The sequence below is a fragment of the Saimiri boliviensis genome, chromosome 2 (assembly GCF_048565385.1).
Source record: "Saimiri boliviensis isolate mSaiBol1 chromosome 2, mSaiBol1.pri, whole genome shotgun sequence".
Taxonomy (NCBI): domain Eukaryota; kingdom Metazoa; phylum Chordata; class Mammalia; order Primates; family Cebidae; genus Saimiri; species Saimiri boliviensis.
The window spans coordinates 233,194,823-233,219,902 of NC_133450.1; the positions used below are offsets into that span (position 1 = coordinate 233,194,823).

Sequence of the window (25,080 nt, forward strand, 5' to 3'; positions counted from 1 at the left end):
AGGGGGGGGGGGGGGAAATAAAGAGGCACTCCTCTCCACGTGATCCCAGCACTGCCTCTTTAGTGACGCACGCGGCCGGGCGGCTCCAAGGCTGCTGGCGGGGGTGGGCAGCGGAGCCCTTGGGCTTGGAGTAGCAAAGAACGCGCTCTCCCGAAAGTGCAGCCACTGCTTAGACGTCCAGAAAAACGTGTGCAGGGACGTCGAGGACCCGGGTTCTCGTGCTAGCAAGGAGTTGGACGCGCAGGGCCGCGGGAGTCACGCGTGGCTCTCCCGCCTCCCCTCCGCGTGAGCTCTGGGATGGTCCGCGCCGGGAGCGCGCGGGAGGCTTGAAGCGCAGGTGAAACGCGCGGGTCAGAGTGACAGCGGCTCCGGTCAGCAACGCGTCATGGACGCCGAACTGGCCGAGGTGCGCGCCTTGCAAGCTGAGATCGCGGCCCTGCGGCGAGCGAGTGAGGACCCGCCAGCGCCCTGGGAAGAGAAGTCCCGAGTCCAGTACGTGGCCCCCCCCCCAAGTCCTTCAGGGCCCGCCGGCCAGGGGTCCCAGGCCAGGCCGGCGAATCTCCGCAGACATCCCGGGTGTCCTACTCCCAGCCCCAGAATGTGGGCATGAACCGGCATTGATCCTGTCATGATGATGGCCTGGAGTTGGGAGCAGCGCGTACGGCGCCCTGTTGTAAACGCATTGCAGAGTATTAACTCTTTTAATCGCAGTCGTCTGTGTGGACGACTGACAAGGAGAAAGTCTTGACTATGTCTCTAGCTGGGTAATCCCGCCTCCAGTATCCAGAGGTATCTCTAGTTGGGATTTAATATCGTAACTCCGTTTGGTTTCATGGCATTTGTTTTTATGGCTCAGCTAACCATGGCAAGTGATACTTTTTGTTTACGATAATGCCATAAAAATTCCTTTAAAAATAACTTGGTAAAATACTAAGTTGATACAAAGAAAAATATTTAATATATCCTGTAGGAGAATTTGACATTCCTCTGAGGTAGGTGCTATTGTTAGCCATGTTTTATAGTTGAAGAAACTGAGGCACAGAGAAGTTAGGTAGCTTGTCCAAGGTTCCAGAGAAAGGAATTGTCAGAGATGGATAGGGACCCAAAAATCTAACTCCAAAGTCCAGGCAGTTTTCGTTTACTGAAGGAGAGGGAGCGAAAAGCTCTGCAACCGTAATTATGTGTCATCATCTCAAACATGGAATGTACTCGAAATTAACTGTCTTCATGTTTTGAGTCAAGACTAATTTGACATTCATGCAGAGAGAATGAGATTTTCCTGAGCTAACTGGAGAAGAATTGGTAGAAAATAGGGAGGAGGAGGAGATCTACAGAAAATGTCGGCATTCGGTCCTGAAAGTAGAGGAAGCTGTGACTGGTAAAAGAGGAAACAGGTGAACAGGGCACACACCTGCACTTCCACAAATGAGAGTAAATGTATTAGAGACCCTTGCTAACTGAGGTGTGCTCCACAGATGGGAGGCTTTAGTATCACCTGGCAGTTTATTAGAGCGACATCCTGACCTACTGAATCAGAATCTGCATTTAAAAAAGATACCCTGCTCTGACAGATGATTTGTTTGCACACTTTGAAGTTTAAGAACTGGAGAAAAGTGGTTTCTTTACTGGCGACAAGATTTTATTAGTCCATATGGTAGAGTAGTGTAAACTGAAAGATCATGAGATCTGCAAATTTAAAGAGATTATTTCTTATGAAGGGTTACAGCCTGCAAAGTGGCCATCCTGACAAGCTGGGAAGCTTAGCCTCAGCCAAAGCGGAAAGGCAGGCACTTTGAAGGAGGTGGGGTTGGGGCAGGGATTTACGCTGGAGGAGTGGGCTGAGTATACATATTCAACAGGTCATAGGAGGAGCTATGAATATTCATGAAGGGAGATGTGCTCACGTGTACTGAATAAACATGCATGTTACATGCATCTCATGTTCATTTTGGGGAGCAGACTTAACATTTAAATGCATTACAATTAGGCCCTGTACGTCGAAAGGTGAAGGAGGGAAGCAAAGGTACTTAAGCACACAGCCTGTGTACATGATTTAAGAGTCCATGGTTGGTGATCTTATCAGAAGAAAATTTTGGAAGTCTCTTGTCGTATCAAAGCTGTGTAACAGAGGAGTCAGTTAGCATCTGGTTGTGGATGACCTGCAATTATTTTTATATTGCTTATCTGGAGGCCAGGGCTTATTTAGCCACTAGAGGGAAAAAAAAAAACTGTGGCAGTTATAACATAGTTCATTCTTTCAAGTGGAGGGGGTGTGTGACTTAACCTGTGCCTGGCATGGCCTTAGGTCTTGTTTATCATTTGGTAGCTTATTGCCACAGAGTCTGTTCTGCAACACTTACTATCTCTATTTTAACATTAATGCTGGTCAGTTGTGTCTAAACCCCAAATGAGAAGGGTTATAACGAGGTGTGTCTGACCTCCCTTCCTATCTTGGTTGAGAACTGAGTTTTTAAGGTTTCTTTGGGGTTTGCCTTGGCCAAGAGGGAGTCGGTTCGGTTTACTGTGAGGATGGGGTAGGATTTTATTTATATAATCTGGGACTTGTCAGTGGTTATGTTGGAAAGAGTCCAGATTGTGAGAGACATTAAATGTCAGTCCAGGGTGTTTGGATTTAACATGAGGTTTCTTTTCACTGTAGCGGAGAAGGAAGATTGGGACCTATGTACTTAGCTGTTTATTAGAGTAATTATAAGTGGTTGGATTGACTGGAGGCAGGAAAATTGGAGATAAATTATTCAGCTATATCCATGTATCCACACTGTGGAGCCAAGTTGCCTGCCTTCAAATCCTGTTTCTGCTGTTGGCTGAGTGATCTTGGTTAAATGAGCTCCCCTTTTCATGCTTCAGTTTTTTCCTTGGTAAAATTATACCCAAGTTTTTGGGTTGCTGTGAGGACTAATTGAGTTAATATATGTAGTTCATTTAGAAGAGTACTTGCCTTATAATAGTAACTAGCACTGATTAGTGGACTATTGACCTTGAAACTCATGTATAAATTCTTTTTAAAAGAGAAAACTTTCTTGTGAACTCCTAATTTTTACAAAAAATTTTTATGCTACTGAGACAAACTTACAAATAATAAAACCACAAAATGAATAAAATTCAAAGGAACCCAAATTAACTAAAACTAACAATTAGTTGAAATACACCAATATTTTGCTCAAACTAAATAGCTGCTATGAGTAAGAATATGCAGAGTTTCTTTTTGTGGCAAAATATACATAAGATTTACTTTTTTTTTTTGAGATGGAGTCTTGCTCTGTTGCCCAGGCTGGAGTGCAGTGGCATGATCTCTGCTTACTGCAACCTTCGCCTCCCAGGTTCAAGCAATTCTCTTACCTCAGCCTCCTGAGTAGCTGGGATTACAAGCACGTACCACCATGCCCAGCTAATTTTTGTATTTTTAGTAGAGATAGGGTTTCATCATGTTGGTCAAGGTGGTCTTGAACTCCTGACCTCGTGATCCACCTGCCTCGGCCTCCCAAAATACTGGAATTACAGGTGTGAGCCACCGCACCTGGCCAACTTTAACCATTTTTAAGTGTATAGCTCAGTGGCATTAAACACATGCACATTGTTGTGCAACCATCACCACTGCCCATCTTTAGAAACTTTTCATCACCCCAAACTGAAACACCATACGTATTAAACACTAACTCCCTGCTGGCCACTCTGACAACTGCAGGTTCTTTTTTGAGTTCTGCGTATCTATCCTTTAATGATGACTTGGTTCTCTTACCACTTTGCTCTATTAGAAATACCCTGAAATTTTCATTCATAGCTTGCTGTGACATTTGGTGTTCACTTGTCAAGAGCTCATCATTTATATATGAAGATTATCTCTGTTCTTTTTTCTCTTTTCTATTCCTTCCCTCCCTCACTCCCTTCCTTCTCTCTCTCTCTTTCTCTTTCTCTCTCTCTCTTTCTTTTTCTTTTTTGAGACAGGGTCTCACTCTGTTTCCCAGGCTGAAATGCAGTGGCATGCTCATTACTCACTGCAGCCTCTGCCTCCCATGCTCAAGCAATTGTCCTGCCTCAGTGACCCTCCACGAGCCCAGTAGTTGGCCCTAAGGGATGGCACCTGCTATTACACCCAGCTAATTTATTTATTTATTTATTTTTTGGTAGACATGGGGTTTTGCCATGTTGTTCAGATTGGTCTCAAACTCCTGGGCTGCCTCAGCCTCCCAAAGTGCTGAGATTACAGGAGTGAGTCACTGTGCCCAATCTGTTCTTTTTTATTTGACTTCTATGTTTAAAGTAATTTGTGGGGGCATCCTTCTATGATGACAAATGCAAAAGAGGCTGTGGTAGTTTCATGATACAGAATACACTTACATTTACATTTTAAATTAGCATTAAAACAAAATTTGAAAAAAATGTTACAGACTTTATTAAGTCTTGGATTCTCAGTGTGAAAAATGTGGAGTTAGATTATTCCCTATAGACATGGTATAAGAGCATAAGAGCATTGGCTAATGTAGTAGAATTAGAAATAGGAAAGAGAATAGTTATGTGAGGGAGCAGAAAGGATGACAGTCCAGATGTCAGGCAAGTGAAGGAGCCAAGGATATCTTCGAAGGTATAGAGCCTGACATACCAAGGGAAAGATTTTGTTATTAACAAATGTAGGGTAATTTAGAGGAAAAGGAGATTCCGAGAGAAACCATTTGGTGTGATATCAAGCAGCATCTACCTTGCAGGAAGAAGAGATATATGGTTAGAGGTATATTTTAAGAGTTAGCGGCATAGAGAGGCTAAAGCTAATCATTTGATGTTCCTACAGAATGAAAGAATACATATTTAGTACAGCAGAGGTAAGAGTGTTAGGGTTTTCCTCTAATGTTGGAGATAAGAAACTGACCCAAGATATCAAATGAGAATTGGGATAATTATGCCCAAGGATCCAAGGAAGGGATGTTTTAAGCTGGCAGGAACAGTCAGCAGTGTAGAATGTAGCAGAGTGTTTAAAGGAAATGATGGATGACAAAAAAATAAGATAGCATCTAGTGCAATTATTAACTAAAATTTCTTTTTTTAAAAAAAATTTAAATTTTAAATGTTGCCCTTTTTTTTTGAGACGGAGTCTTACTTTGTTGCCCAGGCTGGAGTGCAGTGGTGTGATTTCTGCTCACTGCAACCTCTGCCTACCGGATTCAAGCAATTCTCCTGCTTCAACCTCCCAGGTAGCTGGGATTACAGGCGCCTACCACCACGTCTGGCTAATTTTTTGTATTTTTAGTAGAAACAGGGTTTCACCATGTTGGCCAGGCTGGTCTTGAACTCCTGACCTCAAATGATCCATCTGCCTTGGCTTCCCAAAGTGCTGGGATTACAGGGAGGAGCCACTGTGCCCAGCCAACTAAAATTTCATTCTTTTTCTCTAGGAAAATAGATTTATATGTTTTCAATGAAGAATATCTGGCTATAATGCTGTTTAAAGAGATTTGCTATTTCAGCTGGGCACGGTGGCTCAAGCCTGTAATCCCAGCACTTTGGGAGGCCGAGGCGGGTGGATCACGAGGTCAAGAGATCGAGACCATCCTGTTCAACATGGTGAAACCCCGTCTCTACTAAAAATATAAAAAATTAGCTGGGAATGGTGGCGCGTGCCTGTAATCCCAGCTACTCAGGAGACTGCGGCGGGATAATTGCCTGAACCCAGAAGGCAGAGGTTGCGGTGAGCCGAGGTCACGCCATTGTGCTCCAGCCTGGTAACAAAAGCGAAACTCCATCTCAAAAAAAAAAAGAGATTTGCTATTTCCTTTTTCTGAGAAATCTCTTTCTTCCTTTCTTTTTTTTTTTTTGGAGAGACGGGGTTTCACCATGTTGACCAGGATGGCCTCGATCTCTTGACCTGGTGATCCACCTGCCTCGGCCTCCCAAAGTGCTGGGATTATAGGCATGAGCCACCGTGCCTGGCCGAGAAATCTCTTTCTTAGTATAAAGTGTTCTATGATATTTACTTTTAGAAATTAAAGTTAGCTAATTGATTTTATTTTTTAATTTCAAGACAGCTTTTAAAATAATTTGAGAGGTCTTGGTATATCAGACATTTAGGTTGGAATTTCATGGGTTAGAACTTGCATTGTAATTTTGCAAAGTACTCCTATTATAAATTATTTTAAAGTTGTTTCTAATATGTGGAAATTTTGAAGAATAATTTGATTACATTTGTTTTTTGTTGAAATTAAAGATTGTGGGCTAGGCATGGTGGCTCATACCTGTAATCCAGCACATTGGGAGGCTGACGCAGAAGGATTGATCGAAGCCAGGCGTTCAAGACCAGCCTGGATAATAAAGCAAGACCCTGTCTCTACAAAAAGGAAAAAAAATTAGCTAGTCACAGTGGCACACCTGTGGTCCCAGCTACTCAGGAGGATCCTTTGAGCCCAGGAATTCAAGGCTGCAGTCCACTGTGTTGCACCACTATACTTCAGCCTGGGTGATAATGTGACACCCCATCTCTTTAAAAAAAGAAAAAAAAAGATTGTGGTGGTTTAAAAAAAGGAAAAAAAGAAAGATTGTGGCTTTCTCAAAGCCACAATGGTTTTGAGAAAATTCTGTTTTTTTTTTTTTTTTAAATGGGGGAAGGTGACTTAATGGGAAGAGAGTAAGAGGGACAAATTGAGGAAAATCGGGATATTAGATATATGAAACATGTTTAGTAATTGGAGTGATTATTTTTGATATTTGCTTTTTAGAAAATCTTTCCAAGCAATACATCAATTCAATTCGGAAGGATGGAAGTCTTCAAAAGATCTGAAAAGTCAGCTTGGACATTTAGAATCAGAACTTTCATTTCTAAGTACGCTTACTGGCATCAATATAAGAAATTACTCCAAGCAGACCGAAGACCTAACAGGCACTGAGATGACAGAAAAGAGTAAGCATTTTTTAAAATCAATTTAGGCATAGTATCGAAGCTTACCTTATTATGCATAAGATATTGGTTGTCATAATATTGAATTGAAATTCTACAAGGTAAGTATTTGAAAGTATGGTTGTGGTAAACCTGTTTACTCACATATCTTTTGAACATCACAGTGTTCAAAAGCTGCCTGGTCTGGGCCCCATGGCTCATGCCTGCAATCCCAGCTTTTGGGAGACCCAGGTGGGCAGATCATCTGAGGTCAGAAGTTCGAAACCAGCCTAGCCAACATGGCAAAGCTCTGTCTCTACTAAAAATACGAAAATTAGCTGGATGTGGTGGTGGGCACCTGTAATCTCAGCTACTTGGGTGTCTGACCCAGGAGAATTGGTTGAACCCGGGAGATAGAAGTTGAAGTGAGCTGAGATTGTGCCATGGATGGCACTCCAGCCTAGGGGGCAGAGCAAGACTCCGCCTCAAAAAAAAAAAAAAAAAAAAAAAAAAGCTATCTGAGATAAATAGTAAAGAACAGGCACAGTTTCTATAATTAAGTACCTTAATAGTCAAGTAAATAGTGATAAATGAATAATTATTATAAGAACAACAGCACCATTAATTTATAAATCTTAGGAGTTGTTCAGCACTGACATGAAAGCTGCCAAGATAAATGTTTTAGCAGATAGACCTTTTGCTAGAAGGAAAATTTCTGGTCCCAATGACTAGATTTTATTGCCAAAGATCTGTGATGCACTAAGAGATAAGGGGGAGCTACTTCGGCTGTGCAAGTGGATGTCAAAAACTTTGGTTGGTCAAGAATAACATTCCCAAAAGCAGAAATCATTTTTGGTGTGCTTCCTGACTTTTCCAGTGCAAATAACCCTCATGACAGGGGAGAGGGAGAATAACCTTAGAGTGTCTTTGGCAGCCACTGTAGGGTAATGGAATTATATATAGAAACAGAGTGATGAAATTTGGAGACTTAAATTACTTGAAGGGAAGAGATGGAATGCAGAGAGAATAGGGAATGAGGATAGGCCAGGTATAAGACTTTTACTAGCTTAAAAGTCTCAACATGGGCCGGGCGCGGTGGCTCAAGCCTGTAATCCCAGCACTTTGGGAGGCCGAGGCAGGTGGATCACGAGGCCGAGAGATCGAGACCATCCTGGTCAACATGGTGAAACCCCATCTCTACTAAAAATACAAAAAAAATAGCTGGGCATGGTGGCGCATGCCTGTAATCCCAGCTACTCAGGAGGCTGAGGCAGGAGAATTGCCTGAACCCAGGAGGCAGAGGTTGCGGTGAGCCGAGATCGCGCCATTGCACTCCAGCCTGGGTAACAAGAGCGTAACTCCGTCTCAAAAAAAAAAAAAGTCTCAACATGAAGATTAGGCATAGAGTCTTGACAAAGCTAATGTGCTTTGAATGGGAGATTTCAGACAGGGACATCACAAGAGTTAAAATGCTTTTTTTCTGTCTGTGAGTAATATGTGCTCATTTTAGAAAACTTAGAAAAATATAAAAATTGTAAACAAGAAATATCATTTTAAAGCCAGAAATCTATGTGGTTGTAGGAATTTCTTGAAATGAATTGTGAAGTAGTTTGGCAAGAGTAATGGTACTGGAAGAAAAATATTTTGTTTTTTATTTTTTTGTTCCTTTTTCATTTTTGTTTGTTTTTTGAGATGGAGTTTTGCTCTGCTAGGCTGGAGTGCAGTGGCGTGATCTTGGCTCCCTGCAACCTCCACCTCTTGGGTTCAAGTGATTCTCCTGCCTCAGCCTCCTGAGTAGCTGGGATTACAGGCATGCGCCACCATGCCTGAGTAATTTTTATGTTTTTAGTAAAAATTAGGTTTCACCATGTTGGCCAGGCCGGTCTCGAACTCCTGACCTCAGGTGATCTGCTCTAATTGGCCTCCCAAAGTGCTGGGATTACAGGCCTGAGCCACTGTGCCCAGTGTAAGAAAAATATTTTGAACAGGAAAATAACAATAAAGACTGAAAGTAGCAGTCATATGTAATGTAATCTATACATGAAAGAGTCCTGTCAGAATAAGCCATTTTACAATGCAGTGCTGGTGTCACTGGTTTTCAGATGTTTCTTGTTCTCTTTTTCACAAGAATTGTATAATTTCATAAAGAAGTTAAACAGTTGTTAGGCTTCACAGGTCAAAAATGCTTGAAAGCCTTGTCGTCGAAGACTATTTTCTTATGTCACAATAGCTGTTTGTTGTAACACAGAAAAAAGTTACCAGGCAAAAGTGAATAGTTGTTCCAAACAGAAGTGATACAGCATTGTTCCAATGATATTTCTAATAATAATACTATATTTTGACAGATTTTAAATCTATTAAACTGGGAACAATACAGTTTGATTTAGTGGATGTGTTTGGTGACACATGATGCCATCAGATCTTTAATTAATCAAATAATTACTGTGTCTGGCCTGGATACTTGGCCAGGTGCTATTGGAAAGACAAATAGCTATTTGAAGCCATTATCTTTTGCCATAGCTATTACTTGGTTAGACACAGTTTCTGTGGCATATTAATGAATAGCCAAAGCTAAGTAATCAAATTATCTTGATTTCCATCATTCCAAAGTATTGTTTATCATTATTCAGTCATAACTAATACTTTATTGCAGCTATGCTTTATTTCTCTGTACATTTTTAGAATTCTTTTTTTTTTTTGGAATTTGCTTTAGTACTTACGATGATTCTTTTTTTTTTTTTTTTTTTGAGACGGAGTTTCGCTCTTGTTACCCAGGCTGGAGTGCAATGGCGCGATCTCGGCTCACCGCAACCTCCGCCTCCTGGGCTCAGGCAATTCTCCTGCCTCAGCCTCCTAAGTAGCTGGGATTACAGGCACGCACCACCATGCCCAGCTAACTTTTTGTATTTTTAGTAGAGACGGGGTTTCACCTTGTTGACCAGGATGGTCTCGATCTCTCGACCTCGTGATCCACCCGCCTCGGCCTCCCAAAGTGCTGGGATTACAGGCTTGAGCCACCGCGCCCGGCCCGATTCTTTTAAATATTCTCCATTTTGGTTCCAAAAGAGTCAGTTTACAAATTAAGTAATGGAGTTTGGAGTCCAAATTAAGTGTTACTGCAAAGTAATGAGAATAGTTTTTTAATTTACAATTTTTATTCTTGTCTTTTGATTAGCTTTAAATGCATATTGTTAAAAATATGTGAATGGGCCTGATACGTGGATTGATTGTCTTGAAGGACTCATCCTCTTCTGCTATCTGTAAACTTTGTTAAAAATACACCCTTACTCATTATTTTAAAATAAAAATCAGGCCAGGTATGGTGATTCACGCCTGTAATCCAGCACTTTGGGAGGCTCAAGTAGGTGGATCACTTGAGGTCAGAACCAGCCTGGCTAACATGGTAAAACCTCGTCTCTACTAAAAATAGAAAAATTAGCTGGATGTGGTGGTGCGTGCCTGTAGTCCCAGCTGCTTGGGAGGCTGTAGCAGAAGAATGGCTTGAAGCTGGGAGGTGGAGGTTACAGAGACCTGAGACTGCACCATTGCGCTGTAGCCTTGGTGACAAAACAAGACCCTGTCTCAAAAAAAAAAAAAAAAAAAAAAAAAAAAAAGCTGGGCGCATTGGCTCACACCTGTGGTCCCAGTGCTTTGGGAAACCAAGGCAGGTGGATCACTTGAGATCAGGAGTTTGAGTCCAGCCTGGCCAATGTGATGAAACCCTGTCCGTACCAAAAATACAAAAATTAGCATGGTGGGGGACACCTGTAGTCCCAGCTGCCAGGAAGCTGAGGCAGGAAAATCGCTTGAACCCAGGAGGCAGAGGTTGCAATGAGCAGAGATGGTGCCACTGCACTCCAGCCTGGGCGACAGAGCGAGACTCCATCTTAAAGATAAAATAAAATAAAAACCAGTGTGTTCAAGTTAAAAAGTACTGAACTGAAAATTTATCATGCTATATATTTGCATGCAATTTATATATGCATAGTGTTCATCCATAAAGAAAGCCTGGACGTAAAGAAAAAATCAAGTCTGGATATTGGACAGAATAATAAGTCTCTCTGGGCCTGATTTCTTGTGTGCAAAATAAAGTGATTGCTCTATATTTCCAGGATTCCATTTGCATTTTTTTCTTTTTCTTTTTCTTTTTTTTTGAGACGTAGTTTCGCTCTTGTTACCCAGGCTGGAGTGCAATGGCGCGATCTGGGCTCACCGCAACCTCCGCCTCCTGGGTTCAGGCAATTCTCCTGCCTCAGCCTCCCGAGTAGCTGGGATTACAGGCACGCGCCACCATGCCCAGCTAATTTTTTGTATTTTTAGTAGAGACGGAGTTTCACCATGTTGACCAGGATGGTCTTGATCTTTTGACCTTGTGATCCACGCGCCTCGGCCTGCCAGAGTGCTGGGATTACAGGCCTGAGCCACTGCGCCCGGCCTGCATTTTTTCTTTACTGCATTTTTGGCACATTTGTTTTTATGTGCAAAGCCCAAGATCATCTAGATTTTCTCCTATAGTATCTTCTAGGAGTTTTATCGTTTTGTATTTTATATTTAGATCTGTGATATATTTTAAGTTAATTTTTGTGAAAGTTATTAAGTCAGTGTCTGTTTTGCATGGGGATGTTGAGTTGTTCCAGCCCCTTTTGTTGAAAAGACTATCCTTTCTCCATTGAATTGTTTTTGCTCCTTTGTCAAAGATCATTTGACTATATCTGTGTGACCCCATTTCTGGACTTTCTCTTCTGTTCTGTTGACCTATTTGTCTACTCTTTCACTAATACCATACTGTCTTGATTACTGTAGCTTTATAGTAAGTCTCTAAATCAGGTCATCTAAGTTCATAAACTTTATGTTTCTTGAAGATTGTTCTGGCTTTTCTGAGTTTTTGCTCTGTGTCCACATAAATTTGATAATCAGTTCGTCAATATCCAGAAAATAACTTGCTGGAATTTTGATTGGATTGCATTGAATGTGTAGATCAAGTTGGGAAGAACTGACAACAATTGTGAGTCTTCCTTAGCCATTTATTTAAAAAATTCCACATGTAATCCATGATTAGGCATTGCACCTAGTTGTCATGTCTCTTTAGTCTCACTAGTCTGGTCAGCATTCTGTCTTTTATGACATTGACATCTTCAAAGACCACTTGTATTATACATTGTTCTTCAATTTCTTTTTTTTTTCTGATGGTTTCCTCTTAATGACATTCCCGTGCAATTTTGACAGAAAAACTATGAAAGTGATGTTTTGTTCTTACTGGTACATCTAATTAGGAGGCAAATAATGTCAGTTTGTATCATTCTGTCTTTTTTTCTAACTGCTTATTGAACAAATCTTTAACCAGCCTTCCTATTTTGAGCCCCAGGTCCACCTCCCATAAAGGTACTTGATGCTGCTGATTCATAATACTCTTCTGGTATTCGGCTATGTAAATGGGCTTGCTTCTGGGTTTCCCCATTTGCTGGCTTGGGTTTCAGTTTTTCTGGCTCTACCAGGTCACTTTTACTTGTTCATATGCTATCTAGTTCATCTGTCTGATTTCCAGCTTCCCAAATCAGATTTCTCTTATCTTTCCTGTTCCCTTTATCCTTATAAAATCATGCCCTTCTAAAAATAACATCATTAGCAAAAGTAGATGACTACATAAAGTCAGGATAGTGCTTGCTTACTTCTTGTGGGTAGGGTATACCCTGGGAAAGGACATGAGGGAACCTTATGGGTTCTATAAAATTCCTGTATCATTATCTGAGTGGTAGTTACCTGGACAACCACATGTGTAAAAAAAAATATTGAGCTGTATTCTTAAGAACAGGGCATTTTATGCATTCAAATGTATGCATGTCATGTCTCAAAAATATCATTTATCACTGTCATTTTGGTGAAGGTTTGAGAGATAGCAGAGATAAACGCATGGATTCAATTTACTGCCTTTAAGAACTAGATAGTGTTTAAAAAATAACCATTGAACAGTTAACATGATTCAAATTTGTCTAGGGCTATACTAGTACATTTCTCCTTTTTTTTTTTTTTTTGAGACAGAGTCTCATTTTGTTGCCAGGTGCCAGGCCGTAGTGCAGTGTCGCAGTCTCGGCTCACTGCAACCTCCACCTCCTGGGTTCAAGCAATTCTCTTGCCTCAGCCTCCTGAGTAGCTGGGAATACAGGCACACGCCACCATGCCCAGTTAATTTTTGTATTTTTAGTAGAGACGGGGTTTCACCATGTTGGCCAGGATGGTCTCGATCTCTTGACCTCGTGATCTGCCTGCCGTGGCCTCCCAAAGTCCTGGGATTACAAGCATGAGCCACTGCGCCCTGCCACATTTCTACTTCTTGCCATAATTTTTGGGCATAGTTGAAAACTAGAATTAGAAGTTGTCGTTAATTTTATTTTCCAAAGATAATCAATTTGGTGTACATTTTTCCAGAGTTTTTCAATGTAATTACTCATGCATACTTTCACACATATACCCAAAGTATTGTAGATATTCACACAAAATTAAATAATAGGCATTTGAAGAAAATGGTGATTTACAAACAAAATATTTGTTTTTCTGGTTTACAGGTATAAGAAAAGTTCTACAGAGACACCGATTATCAGGAAATTGCCACATGGTTACATTTCAACTTGAATTTCAGATTCTGGAAATTCAGGTAAGTTAAGGAGCATGTTGTGATAACAGAGATACTTCCGCTATGAGATAAACAATTCCCACAGCCTTCAACAGTGGTAGAGCTGAAGAGGAGTTCATGAGCCAGGGCCCCCTCATAGCACTTTTGTACAAAGTGGTACATTTTCAAAATTTTAAGTATTAATAGCCCAGCAACTGCATATGGTAGGATTGTTATGAAAACCATAGGTGCTTTATTGAAGGACAGGTAGCAAGATGCTCCTGGGCTCCCAGTGCAATCCCATGAGGTTGTAGGAATAGTCCTGGGTAGTTAGGTAATATGCCAGCCATCTAATATCTATTAGTTACCTATTGCTGCTCAACCAATCTTCATAACATTTAGCATCTTAACCCAAAGTAGGCCAAACATGATGGCTTTCACCTGTAATCTCAGCATTTTGGGAGGCTAAAATGGGAGGATTGCTTGTGCCCAGGAGTGTGAGATCAGCCTGGGCAACATAGTGACACCCTGTCTCTCCAAAAAGTAAAAAATTAGCCAGGCGTGGTGGTACACACCTGTGCTCCCAGCTACTCGAGGCTGAGGTGGAAGGATCGCTTGAGCCTAGGAGGTAAAGGCTACAGTGAGCTGTGATTACACCACTGTACTCGAGCCTGGGTAACAGAGTTAGATCCTATCACACACACACACACACACACACACACACACACACACACACACCAAAAATATAATCATCCCTCAGTATCTGTGAGTGATTGGTTCCAGGACTTCCTGCAATACCAAAATCCACGGATACTCAAGTTCCTTATATAAAATGATGTAGTATTTGCCTATAATGTACAGACATCCTTCTTTATACTTTAAATCATCTTTAGATTACTTCTAATACCCAATACAATGTAAATGCTATGAAATAGTTATTATAGTATATTGTTTAGGGAATAATGATGAGAAAAACAATTTGTATGTGTTCAGTACAGATGCAATCATCTACGTCTATAGTTTTGTTTTGTTTTTTCAAATATTTTTGGTCTGCAATTGGTTAGTCTGTGGATGTAGAACCACAGATAGGGAGGAATTACTGTATTTATTAATTATCTCACCTATTTTCTGTGGGTCAGGAATTTTGGATTCCCTCAGTTGAGTGTCCTTGCTGAGGGCCTCTCATGAGGTTGTGGTCATCTGGGACCACAGCCACCTGAATACTCCTTGGGGCTGGATGATCTTGCATGTTGTACTGGATTGCTGAGACATCACAGAGGGAGGAAGATCCCTTTGGCTAAGATCTTCACATGATATCAGGAAACAGGAAAGCAAAAGCAGACAGAATAAGTAGCCCCACTGGCCAGCGTGCAGCAGAACAGGGCTCAGCCACCTTCAAAGGCTGACTCTAAGAAAAGCTGAAAGCCGGAGAAACAATTGAAAAAGGAGAACGCAGTTTCAACTAGTCGGTTTTGCCAGTTGGGCCAACAGGGAATATGTGCAAAGATGAGGAACAGAACGGGGAAGGACAGTCAGGTTACCTTGGCCTCAGCTCGTCAGATAGCTAACGAGTAGTGTAGAGTAGTTGTTGTAACTGAGTCCTAAGGACAAGCTGCCTGCTTATATTCAGGGTCATGTGCCAGGATTCCTTATCCTTGTCATCAGTGTCCTTAGCCACAAAAACAGTCCCAAGTTTCCCATTTTGTATGAGACAGGAGTTGGTCATGGAGTCAGGACCTTACCTTCTTCTGTGTCATATAGCCACTCCCTAACTAGTCCCAAGGATTTGGTACAGTTATCTGGGTTTGGATGTTTTGCTTCTCTTGCAGTCCAAATCTCCATTTGCCATTACTGGCTCTGGCAGGCTGAGGATGGGCTGGTGGTTATATAGACCCCCTCATTTGATGGCAAAGCTCCCAGCTTGTACTCATCTTAGAGTATCTCTCTTACACTGCCAAAGTGACCAAGAAAAGGTGCAGTGTAGCATTGCCAAGGCCAGTTGAGCAGGATACAAAACACATTTCACCATGTTCATGTGTCAGGGGTATGGGTGATATGTGGCTCTAGGGAACTGACATTGTTCCCAGATGGGCACCAGGCCTTGGGGATGTACAAGATCACCAAAGTGATATCACGTGACCACAAAGATCATTTGCTGAAGACTAAAGCACAGAATGGACCCAAATGGACTGATATCATTTAGGCTGGACAACCTGTGCCAGCACCCCAGGCTTTTCCTTTAGGTGGCACAGGGATTCCTGGATGTTGTCCCATTGCAGAAGGTTTTGTAGTCTGACCAACTATATTTTCTTTCTTTGTGGCTGATGTGAACTTGATCTGAGAGTGGTAATCTACTGAATGCACTTCTGTATGCCAGCATCCATTAATGGGCCAGGCCTGCAACCCATGGCAGGTTGGTAGAATCATAATCCAGTGGTCCAGTTCCATTACTGAAAACATCTGCACTTTAGTATGTATGTCCAGGAAACTGCTCAGGGGAATCCTAGCAGCCTTGGGATCTTGCAGCCTTTTTCTGCTGTAGGAGTTCATCTCTTTCACAGGTGCCTTGTGGGTTATGTGGAGAGAAGCTCGGCTGTAGGCAAAATTAGTCTTGTCCTTGGGAGGCTTGTCCACAAATCCAAGTGAAAAGGGAAAGATTTATCCTCTGACATTGAGGTGAATGAGCTGCTTAGTGGAGTTGTACCTTCCAGGATGGGTTGTACCCTAAGATCGATTGATGTGCTCCTTAGTGGGGCTATGGCCTGAGAAGACTACAGTATCCAACATAGACTGCAATATCTTCACTTCACTTTATTTAAGTTGCATACTTCAGTCACCTTAAACCTCTGATGGGAAGTATCAATTCATAATTTGATGCCTTCCTGAGTCAAATAAGGATGAGGTCATGGTGTAGAAGACATTTGTGATAACGTAATATGCTCCTGAAGAATGACTGCTGCCTGAACAGAGTCATTCCCAGCATGAACTACCACATGGTTTGGCCTCCTGGGCCTGGGTAGCTGCCCCAGGGCAGCACAGACAGGATAGAAGCCAAGCAGTAGATGTCCTGCCACTTAGGTCCTGCTACCCCTGCTGCTGTCTGCCTCCCACCAGACAGTGTTGGCACTGACCCAGACCTCAACAGTATTTTTTTTTTTTTTTTAAGATGGAGTTTCGCTCTTGTTACCCAGGCTGGAGTGCAATGGCGCAATCTCGGCTCACCGCAACCTCCGCCTCCTGGGTTCAGGCAATTCTCCTGTCTCAGCCTCCTGAGTAGCTGGGATTACAGGCACGCACCACCATGCCCAGCTAACTTTTTGTATTTTTAGTAGAGACGGGGTTTCACCATGTTGACCAGGATGGTCTCGATCTCTTGACCTCGTGATCCACCCGCCTCAGCCTCCCAAAGTGCTGGGATTACAGGCTTGAGCCGCCGTGCCCGGCTACAGTATTTTAAGCAAATATTCTTATCCTCATGCCACCAAACCATGATTGAAAATTTTGTGACTGTTTGGTAATGGCCTGAGATTATACTGTTAGCTCACATGTTGAATGAATTAGAATCATTTGAGCTGTGCCTGAAAGAAAACTTAAAAATAAAGGTACTAGAAGTATGTTTCTCTATTACTTAAGTAAACTTGTATGTTTTCTAGGGCCAATATGGTGGGTTTATGATCATCAGAGTCTACCATCAACCACACATGGCTTCAAGTCTTAGCTCAATGATCACATTAGCATTTCAGGTATCAGGAAGAGGTTGGGCAAACAAAGGCTCACCTATTCTTTTAAAGAACACGTTCTGGAAGTTGAACACTCAGCATTTTCACTTATAGTCCATTGGCCAACAAACTGATGCAAAGGATGCTGGAAATTTAGTCTTCATTATACTTGGCCATATGGCTAGTGAAAAACTGGAGCAAGAAAAAAGTATAAATAGAGGGGACTACTAGGAGTTTCTTTCCTACATGCTTTAGGGGATGCAGGAGGAAAAAAAATCTAAAGAGAGGAACTGTTGATATATTCTTTGAAAGATATAGAACCAGGCTGGACCCGGTGGCTCATGTCTGTAGTCCCAGCACTTTGGGAGGCTGGGGCAGATGGATCCGGAGTTCAAGACCAGCCTGGCCAACATCGTGAAACCCCTTCTCTACTAAAAATACAAAAAATTAGCTGGGAGTGGTGGTGGGCATCTGTAATCCCAGCTGCTATGGACCCTGAGGCAGGAGAATCGCTTGAACCCCTGGAGACAGAGGTTGCAGTGAGCCCAGATTGCACCACTGTACTCCATCCTGGGTGACAGAGTGAGACACTCTTTCTCACACACACAAAAAAAAGACATCGTAATTGCTGAATCTCTAAAGAGACATGAGTTGTCATTGTTCATGTTTAAAAGTATGTAGATGTTTTGGGACTGCTTGGTTTTACTAACAATGTGCTACAGAAAGAGTGTGTTCTCCCTGGCTGTGTTAAGAATTCTTTCTCTCTGAGCCTTTTAGATTTTAGGATTCTTCTTGAAGACCAGACTGGTAAATAAGGTGTTGGAAGAAATCACAGACACATCTGGAATTAACATGGATTTTGGAATCAGTTGTATAGGAGGGCACCAAGAGTCCTTACTTGGGGAGGAAAAACAAATAACAATCTTATTTTTCTTTATTGTTTACAATTCTGATGTAATAAGGTGATGGAAACTTTTTGAAATTTTTATTATTTAATGGCAAATTCTAGCATATTCTTTACCAACTTGTGTATGTATGCCTTTAGAAACATATCTAGTAGAATTCCCAGGTCAAAGGAAATGTCCTTTTAAATTCTGAAAGTGACAAATTGCCTTCTAAAATAGTTTTACCATTTTACATACTATACTGAGCACATTTTTACTGTCAAGGCTGATAGAAAAAAACAACACAGCAACCTTGTGTGTTCTAAAACATTTTTTAAAAGTAAAATTTCCACTAGAGGGAGAGGTTTAGCTATCTGAAAATTAAAACGTAATCTAAATAGTAAAATCTTCAATTTATAGAATATTGTTTTAATAAAGTTATATTAATAAAATATTTGAACTAAACATGACCTCAAATCATGTTAATAGAATGTCAGGACAAAATGATGACTTACAGTTTGTCTAGGTCAACCCTATTATTTTTTAAGTAAATGGATCCACAGAGTTTGAATGAGTACACATGTTTGTGCAGTTATTATTGTCCAACATGGTTGGGACATAGAGCTCTGTTGTCCAGATTTACTTTCTGGTGTTCTCAGCACTATGTTTGTCAAGAGTTGTAAGACCATCAGAATTAACATTTATCAGCCTTCCATAATCCAGGCAACATAATAAATTAGATGGATAGGACTTTGTGGGGAAAGTGGCAGGTTAAGTTTGTTTCCATAATTTCATTCCCAATGAAATGAACAAAATTATTCAAAAATAAGCAATATTTTTAAATAGAAGAGAATACAATTCTACTTATCACAGGCTCCGAAGAGAGTCTCTCTGATATTAATGACATTTGATTCTAAACACTTAAATCCAATACAGGGTGGTTCATGAGAGGTTTATAAGTTTTATAAAGTTAGGCTGGGTGTGGTGCTCACACCTGTAATCCCAGCACTGAGGGAAGTCAAGGCAGGAAGATAGCTTGAGAAATTAGAATTAGAGGCCAGCCTGGGCAACATAGTGAGACCCTGTCTCTTTTTTTTAAATTAAAAATTAGCTAGGCTTGATGGCTCACATATATAGTCCTAGCCACTTGGGAGGCTGAGGCAGGATGATTGCTTGAGCCCACAAATTCAAGGTTACAATGAGCTGTGACTGAACCACAGCATTCTAGCCTGGGCAACAGAGCAAAACCCTGTCTCAAAAAAAAAAAAAAAAAAAAAAAAAGGTACCAACTTAATGGCACCCTTTTCCTAAACACTTCTACCCATAATCCTTCAGTTGTAGAGGAGAATGAAAACTGTGGGCTTAAATTAAATGGACCATTGTAGAAAGGAATGTGCTGCTGAGATTCATGTGGGGGCTTGAGGTCAGATTGTTTGTAAGGTCTCTTCTCTTATTTAGCAACTGGGGAGAATTGACCTAGTTAGCAGTACCACAAGCAGGGGAGAGATGGAAAAACAATATTTTCAAGTCAGCTTTTAAGTTGTTAAACAAGATTCTATAAACCAACAACAAAAAAATTTTTTCAAAAGAGGCCAATAAAATAGACTTTGCATTGAAGGGTTACTTGTCTATTCTAATGGGTTAAAAAGCTGAAATCTAACATGTGTCTACACATACCTGACCAGGAGACCAGATGTGCCCCTGAGATTTTTGTTTTCCTTTTCCTTTCTTTCCTTTTATTTTTCTGATAACAGTTCTATTGAGATATAATTCACATATCATATAACTTACCAGTTTAAAGTATATAGTTCTATAGTTTTTTAAAAATATAATTTATTCAGAATCCAAGCTTTGTTTCACGTTTATTATTATTAATTATTATTATTGTTATTCTTTTTGAGACTGACTCTTGCTCTGTTGCCCAGGCTGCAGTGCAGTGGTGCGATCTTTGTTCACTACAACCTCTGCCTCCTGGGTTCAAGTGATTCTCTTGCCTTGGCCTCCCAGTTAGCTGTGCACCACCATGCCCAGCTAATTTCTGAATTTTTAGTAGGAACGGGGTTTCACCATGTTGGCCAGGCTGGTCTCAAACTCCTTACCTCAAGTGATCCACTCGCCTCGGCCTCCCAAAGTGCATCTGGGCTGTAGTTTTTAATATATTCAGAGTTGTGCAGTCATTGCCACAGTAAATTTTTTTTTACCTCAAAAAGGAACCCCATATTCTTTAACTGTCATCCTTCAACTCCCCATCTCCTTTTTTTTTTTTTTTTTTTAACAGTCCAGAGGTCTTTTATTTATTTATTTTTTTAAACACCTATTATGCCATGAATTCATAGGGACTAGGTTCCAGCAGCTCAGGCTCCTTCCCATTGGTTCTCACAAAGTGTGCTTCTCTGGGTGGAGCAGGCTGGCGCTTCAGTTGGACCAGGTACCTTTCTCTTTGGCTTCTTTCTTTTTCTGATCATTTTCCTTCACACGTTTTAGGAAGCTATCTCGGCTCTTAGAGTGCTTGATGTGCTCAATACGCACATTAATTCTCTTGGCAAGAATCTTGCCCTTAACTTGTTTGTTTACAACAATGCCAACCGCATGCTGGGTAACATTGTAGACCCTTCCAGTTTTGCCATGATAACATTTGTGGGGCATTCCTTTTTGAGCAATACCCATTCCCTTGATGTCTACAATATCACCTTTCTTATAGATTCGCGTATACGTGACCAAAGGAACAACTCCATGTTTTCTAAAAGGCCTAGAGAACATGTATCGAGTGCCTCTCCTCTTTCCCTTTGTGTTCCTCATTTTGGCGAATTACTCTGTGACCACAAGGTAGCGATTCAAGTCTGTCAACTCCCCCTCTCCTTTTACCCAATCCCAAAGAACCAGTTTTCTCTCTACAGATTTACTTGCTTTGGACATTTCATATAAATAGAAGCATATAATATGTGGTCTGTGTTGTCTGGCTTCTTTCACTTAGCATAATGTTTTCGAGGCCCATCCATGCTGTAGCATTTATCATTGTAAAGATGGGGTCTCACCGTGTTGGCCAGGCTGGTCTTGAACTTCTAGACTCAAACAATCCTTCTGCCACAGCCTCTCAAAGTGTTGGGATAAGAGAGACATGAGCCACTATGTTCAGCCTTATGTGCGAGTTTTTAGGTGGACTTAAGTTTCCACTAAAGTGGAAATGTATGACCAGAAGTGGAATTACCAGGTCAATTGGAACTATTTGATGATGACTAATGATGTTGAGCATATTTTCATGTCCTTATTGGCCATTCATATATCATCTTTGAAGAGATATCTATTCAGGTCTTTTACCCAGTTTTGAATTGGTTTATCTTTTAAAAAACTGAGTTGTAAGAGTGCTTCTGGAACTTATGTTTTGATTAGAAATGGTGGTAGATGCCTACAGAGAGCTTATTGAACTGCATCTGCTCCCGGTAATTCCTACCCTTCCCTCAGGCAGGTGAAAAACTAAGCAAAGATTACAAACCATCAGTATTTCTTTCTCCAACAGTTCAGAATATTAAGGGACAGTCAGATAGTATCCAGATAAATGGGAAAGAGAGTCAAGAAGTTTCCACTCACTGTAGTCTTAGGAAATAGCAAAAATTGCTGGATTTACTGCTGTTCATAACAAATAGGAGCCACAGAGTTCAGGAATTCAGAGCACAAAGATGGAACAGAGTTCTTTCATCACTATATTGGGCAATGTGATTTAAAATCAGGGCAAAAATACTGACATAAAAAGAAAGGAAGTTATACAGACAAATTCACTTTAAATAGTTAATTCAGGAAAAAAGACAGCATGCTATATAAAAGCTGCTCTGACTCTCAAAGCATAAAGAAAATTGAATAAGAGAAAAAAGCTGAGAGAAAAAGAAAAGAATAAAATGCTTATAGTACTGAAAACTACATTATCAGTATAAGAGAATAGAATACGGAGGATATGCCTGAGAAAAATCACCTGTGAAAGCAATTGAAACGAACATAATAAATCTAGAAGACAGACAATGGAGAGCCAATATATGATTTTTCCAAAAACAAGAGTAGCAAAAAAAAGTAAAGAGAAATTATAGCAAATACATAACAGAACAAATTTTACTAAAGTAAAAGGGAAAACCTGAATCTGCAGATAAAACAGTTTAACAATCCCCATCATTGAGTATATAGTTGTTTTTGTTTTCTGTGATAAGTAGTGCGGTTATGAATATATTTGTTCATAAGTCTTTGTCTTTGTTTCTCATTATATTACTTAAGGACAGATTCTTAGAAGTTAAATTACTGGGACAGAAGATTAAGAATATTTTAAGTTATGCATTGTCAAAATGATATTTAAAAGGGTTATGCTAGGTTTCAGTATATTTACTACGATTGACACATTTTTAGTCATTGCTCATTTTATAGGTAAAAATGGCATCTTATTGTTTTAATTTACAATTATTACTAGCAAGATTGAACTTTTTATTTTTTTATTTTTTATTTTATTTTATTTTATTTTGAGACTGAGTTTTGCTCTTGTTATCCAGGCTGGAGTGCAATGCCACGATCTCGGCTCACCGCAACTTCTGCCTCCTGGGTTCAGGCAATTCTCCTGCCTCAGCCTCCTGAGTAGCTGGGATTACAGGCACGTGCCACCATGCCCAGCTGATTTTTTGTATTTTTAGTAGAGACGGGGTTTCACCATGTTGACCAGGATGGTCTCGATCTCTTGACCTCATGATCCATCCGCCTCGGCCTCCCAAAGTGCTGGGATTACAGGCTTGAGCCACCGCATCCGGCCCTGAACTTTTTATTTTTATTTTTGGAGACAGAGTCTTGCTCTTTTGACCAGGCCGGAGTGCAGTGGTATGATCTCAGGTCACTGCAACCACTGTCTCCTGGGTTCAAGCAATTCTCCTACCTCAGCCTCCAGAGTAGCCGGGATTACAGGTGGCCCCCACCAAGCCCCGCTAATTTTTATTATTTTTTAGTAGAGACAGGGTTTCACCACATCGGCCAGGCTGATCTCAAACTCCTGACCTCAGGTGATCCACCAGCCTCGGCCTCCTAAAGTGCTGGGATTACAGGTGTAAGCCACTGTGCCCAGCTAAGATTGAACATTTTTGTACATGTAAATTGTTTTTTACTTCTGAGTTTTTAGTCAATATCCTTTGCCGGTTTTTTTTTCAGCTTTTTAGTGTCCCTTTGTCATGTTTATGGTAAATATTTAGCTCAGTTTATTGCTTCTCTTTTATTATAAGGTCTTATTTTTTTTTTTTTTTTTTTTTTTTTTGAGATGGAGTTTCGCTCGTGTTACCCAGGCTGGAGTGCAATGGGGCGATCTCGGCTCACCACAACCTCCGCCTCCTGGGTTCAAGCAATTCTCCTGCCTCAGCCTCCTGAGTAGCTGGAATTATAGGCACGCGCCACCATGCCCAGCTAATTCTTTGTATTTTTAGTAGAGATGGGGTTTCACCATGTTGACCAGGATGGTCTCGATCTCTTGACCTTGTGATCCACCCGCCTCAGCCTCCCAAAGTGCTGGGATTACAGGCTTGAGCCACGGCGCCCGGTGAGGTCATTTTTTTACTTAGATATATTGTGTTTTTATTTAATCATATTTGCTATTTTTTTTCTATTTTTGTTTAGAAAGTCTTTCCTCAATAATAAAAGTTTATATTTTCTCTTTATATTTTATTGTTTCAGTGTTCCATTTACATAAGTAATTCATCTGGAATTCCTTTTGGTTTTTGGTATAGAATAAGGATCTGACTTCATTCTTTTAACAAATAACCAATGTTTTTGGTATAATTTCTTGATTACTCTTTTATTTGGTGACAGTTCATTTTGCGTATTTCAAAAGTATTTTTATCTTTTTGAAGTTTACCATGCTTTGATACGTAAACTTTTTATATTTGTTTTAGAATAAGGAGAGATTATCTTCTGCTGTTACTGACCTCAACATAATAATGGAGCCTACAGAATGTTCAGAATTAAGTGAATTTGTGTCTAGGTAAGCTATTTTACAAGTTTACTTTTTTAGACAAAAAAAAGTAAATTTACACTTTACAGTTTTAAGTTTACCTTTTCCTTATCTTAGTAAATAAATAGGCCTTCTCTGAAAATATAACATCATTACTGTGGCTTTTATTTAAGCCCATATTCTCTATATCTGTTATTCTTTCATTTAGTTTATATTTATTGAACATTCACTATGTGCTGGGTATTAAAATTTTTATTTTATTTTATTTTTTTGAGATGGAGTTTCGCTCTTGTTACCCAGGCTGGAGTGCAATGGCGTGATCTTGGCTCACCTCAACCTCCGCCTCCCGGGTTCAGGCAATTCTCCTGCCTCAGCCTCCTGAGTAGCTGGGATTACAGGCACGCGCCACCATGCCCAGCTAATTTTTTGTACTTTTAGTAGAGACGGGGTTTCACCATGTTGACCAGGATGGTCTTGATCTCTTGACCTTGTGATCCGCCCGCCTCGGCCTCCCAAAGTGCTGGGATTACAGGCTTGAGCCACAGCGCCCGGCTAAAATTAAAATGTGAGCAAGAAAAGATCTAATCCTCAGTCCTCATGGAATTGACAGTCTAGTTGAGAAGTCAGATATTAATCAAATAATGGCAGAAGTAAATCTTAAATTTTGACTATGTTAAATGCTACAAAGGAGAGTTACATAATACTGTTGAAGTATATATCAGGAATTTTTGTTTTTTATTACTTTTATATTTTATTTTAAAATTAGAGTTGGGATCTCACTATGTTACCCAGGCTGCTCAAGCAATCCTCCTGCCTTGGCCTCCTAAAGTGTGTATCAGGAATTTGACTAGCAGAGAGAACATGAAATCATTTCCTGAAGGTTGAGCTGACATCTGAAAAATGAGTAGGTGTGAACTAATAAAGAGGAAATAGCTTTACTGTGCACTGTGCTAGCAGGGAGCATGATGTCTGCGAGCAATTGACACAGGGCCAGAGTGACCGGTAGAGGCAAGAGCCTA

At 40.7% G+C, this 25,080-nt stretch overlaps 1 protein-coding gene across 1 annotated transcript in view; it reads left to right on the plus strand.

The window, feature by feature from the left end:
- Nucleotides 1–86: 86 nt before the first annotated feature.
- CENPP (centromere protein P) overlaps nucleotides 87–25,080 on the plus strand; it is a 290,099-nt gene continuing 265,105 nt past the window's right edge. The window contains exons 1-4 of the mRNA XM_039475190.2: nucleotides 87–492; nucleotides 6,726–6,907; nucleotides 13,447–13,535; nucleotides 24,003–24,091. Of these exons, the coding sequence (XP_039331124.1) occupies nucleotides 386–492; nucleotides 6,726–6,907; nucleotides 13,447–13,535; nucleotides 24,003–24,091 (467 nt within the window). The 5' untranslated portion in view covers nucleotides 87–385. The remainder of the gene's footprint in view (nucleotides 493–6,725; nucleotides 6,908–13,446; nucleotides 13,536–24,002; nucleotides 24,092–25,080) is intronic.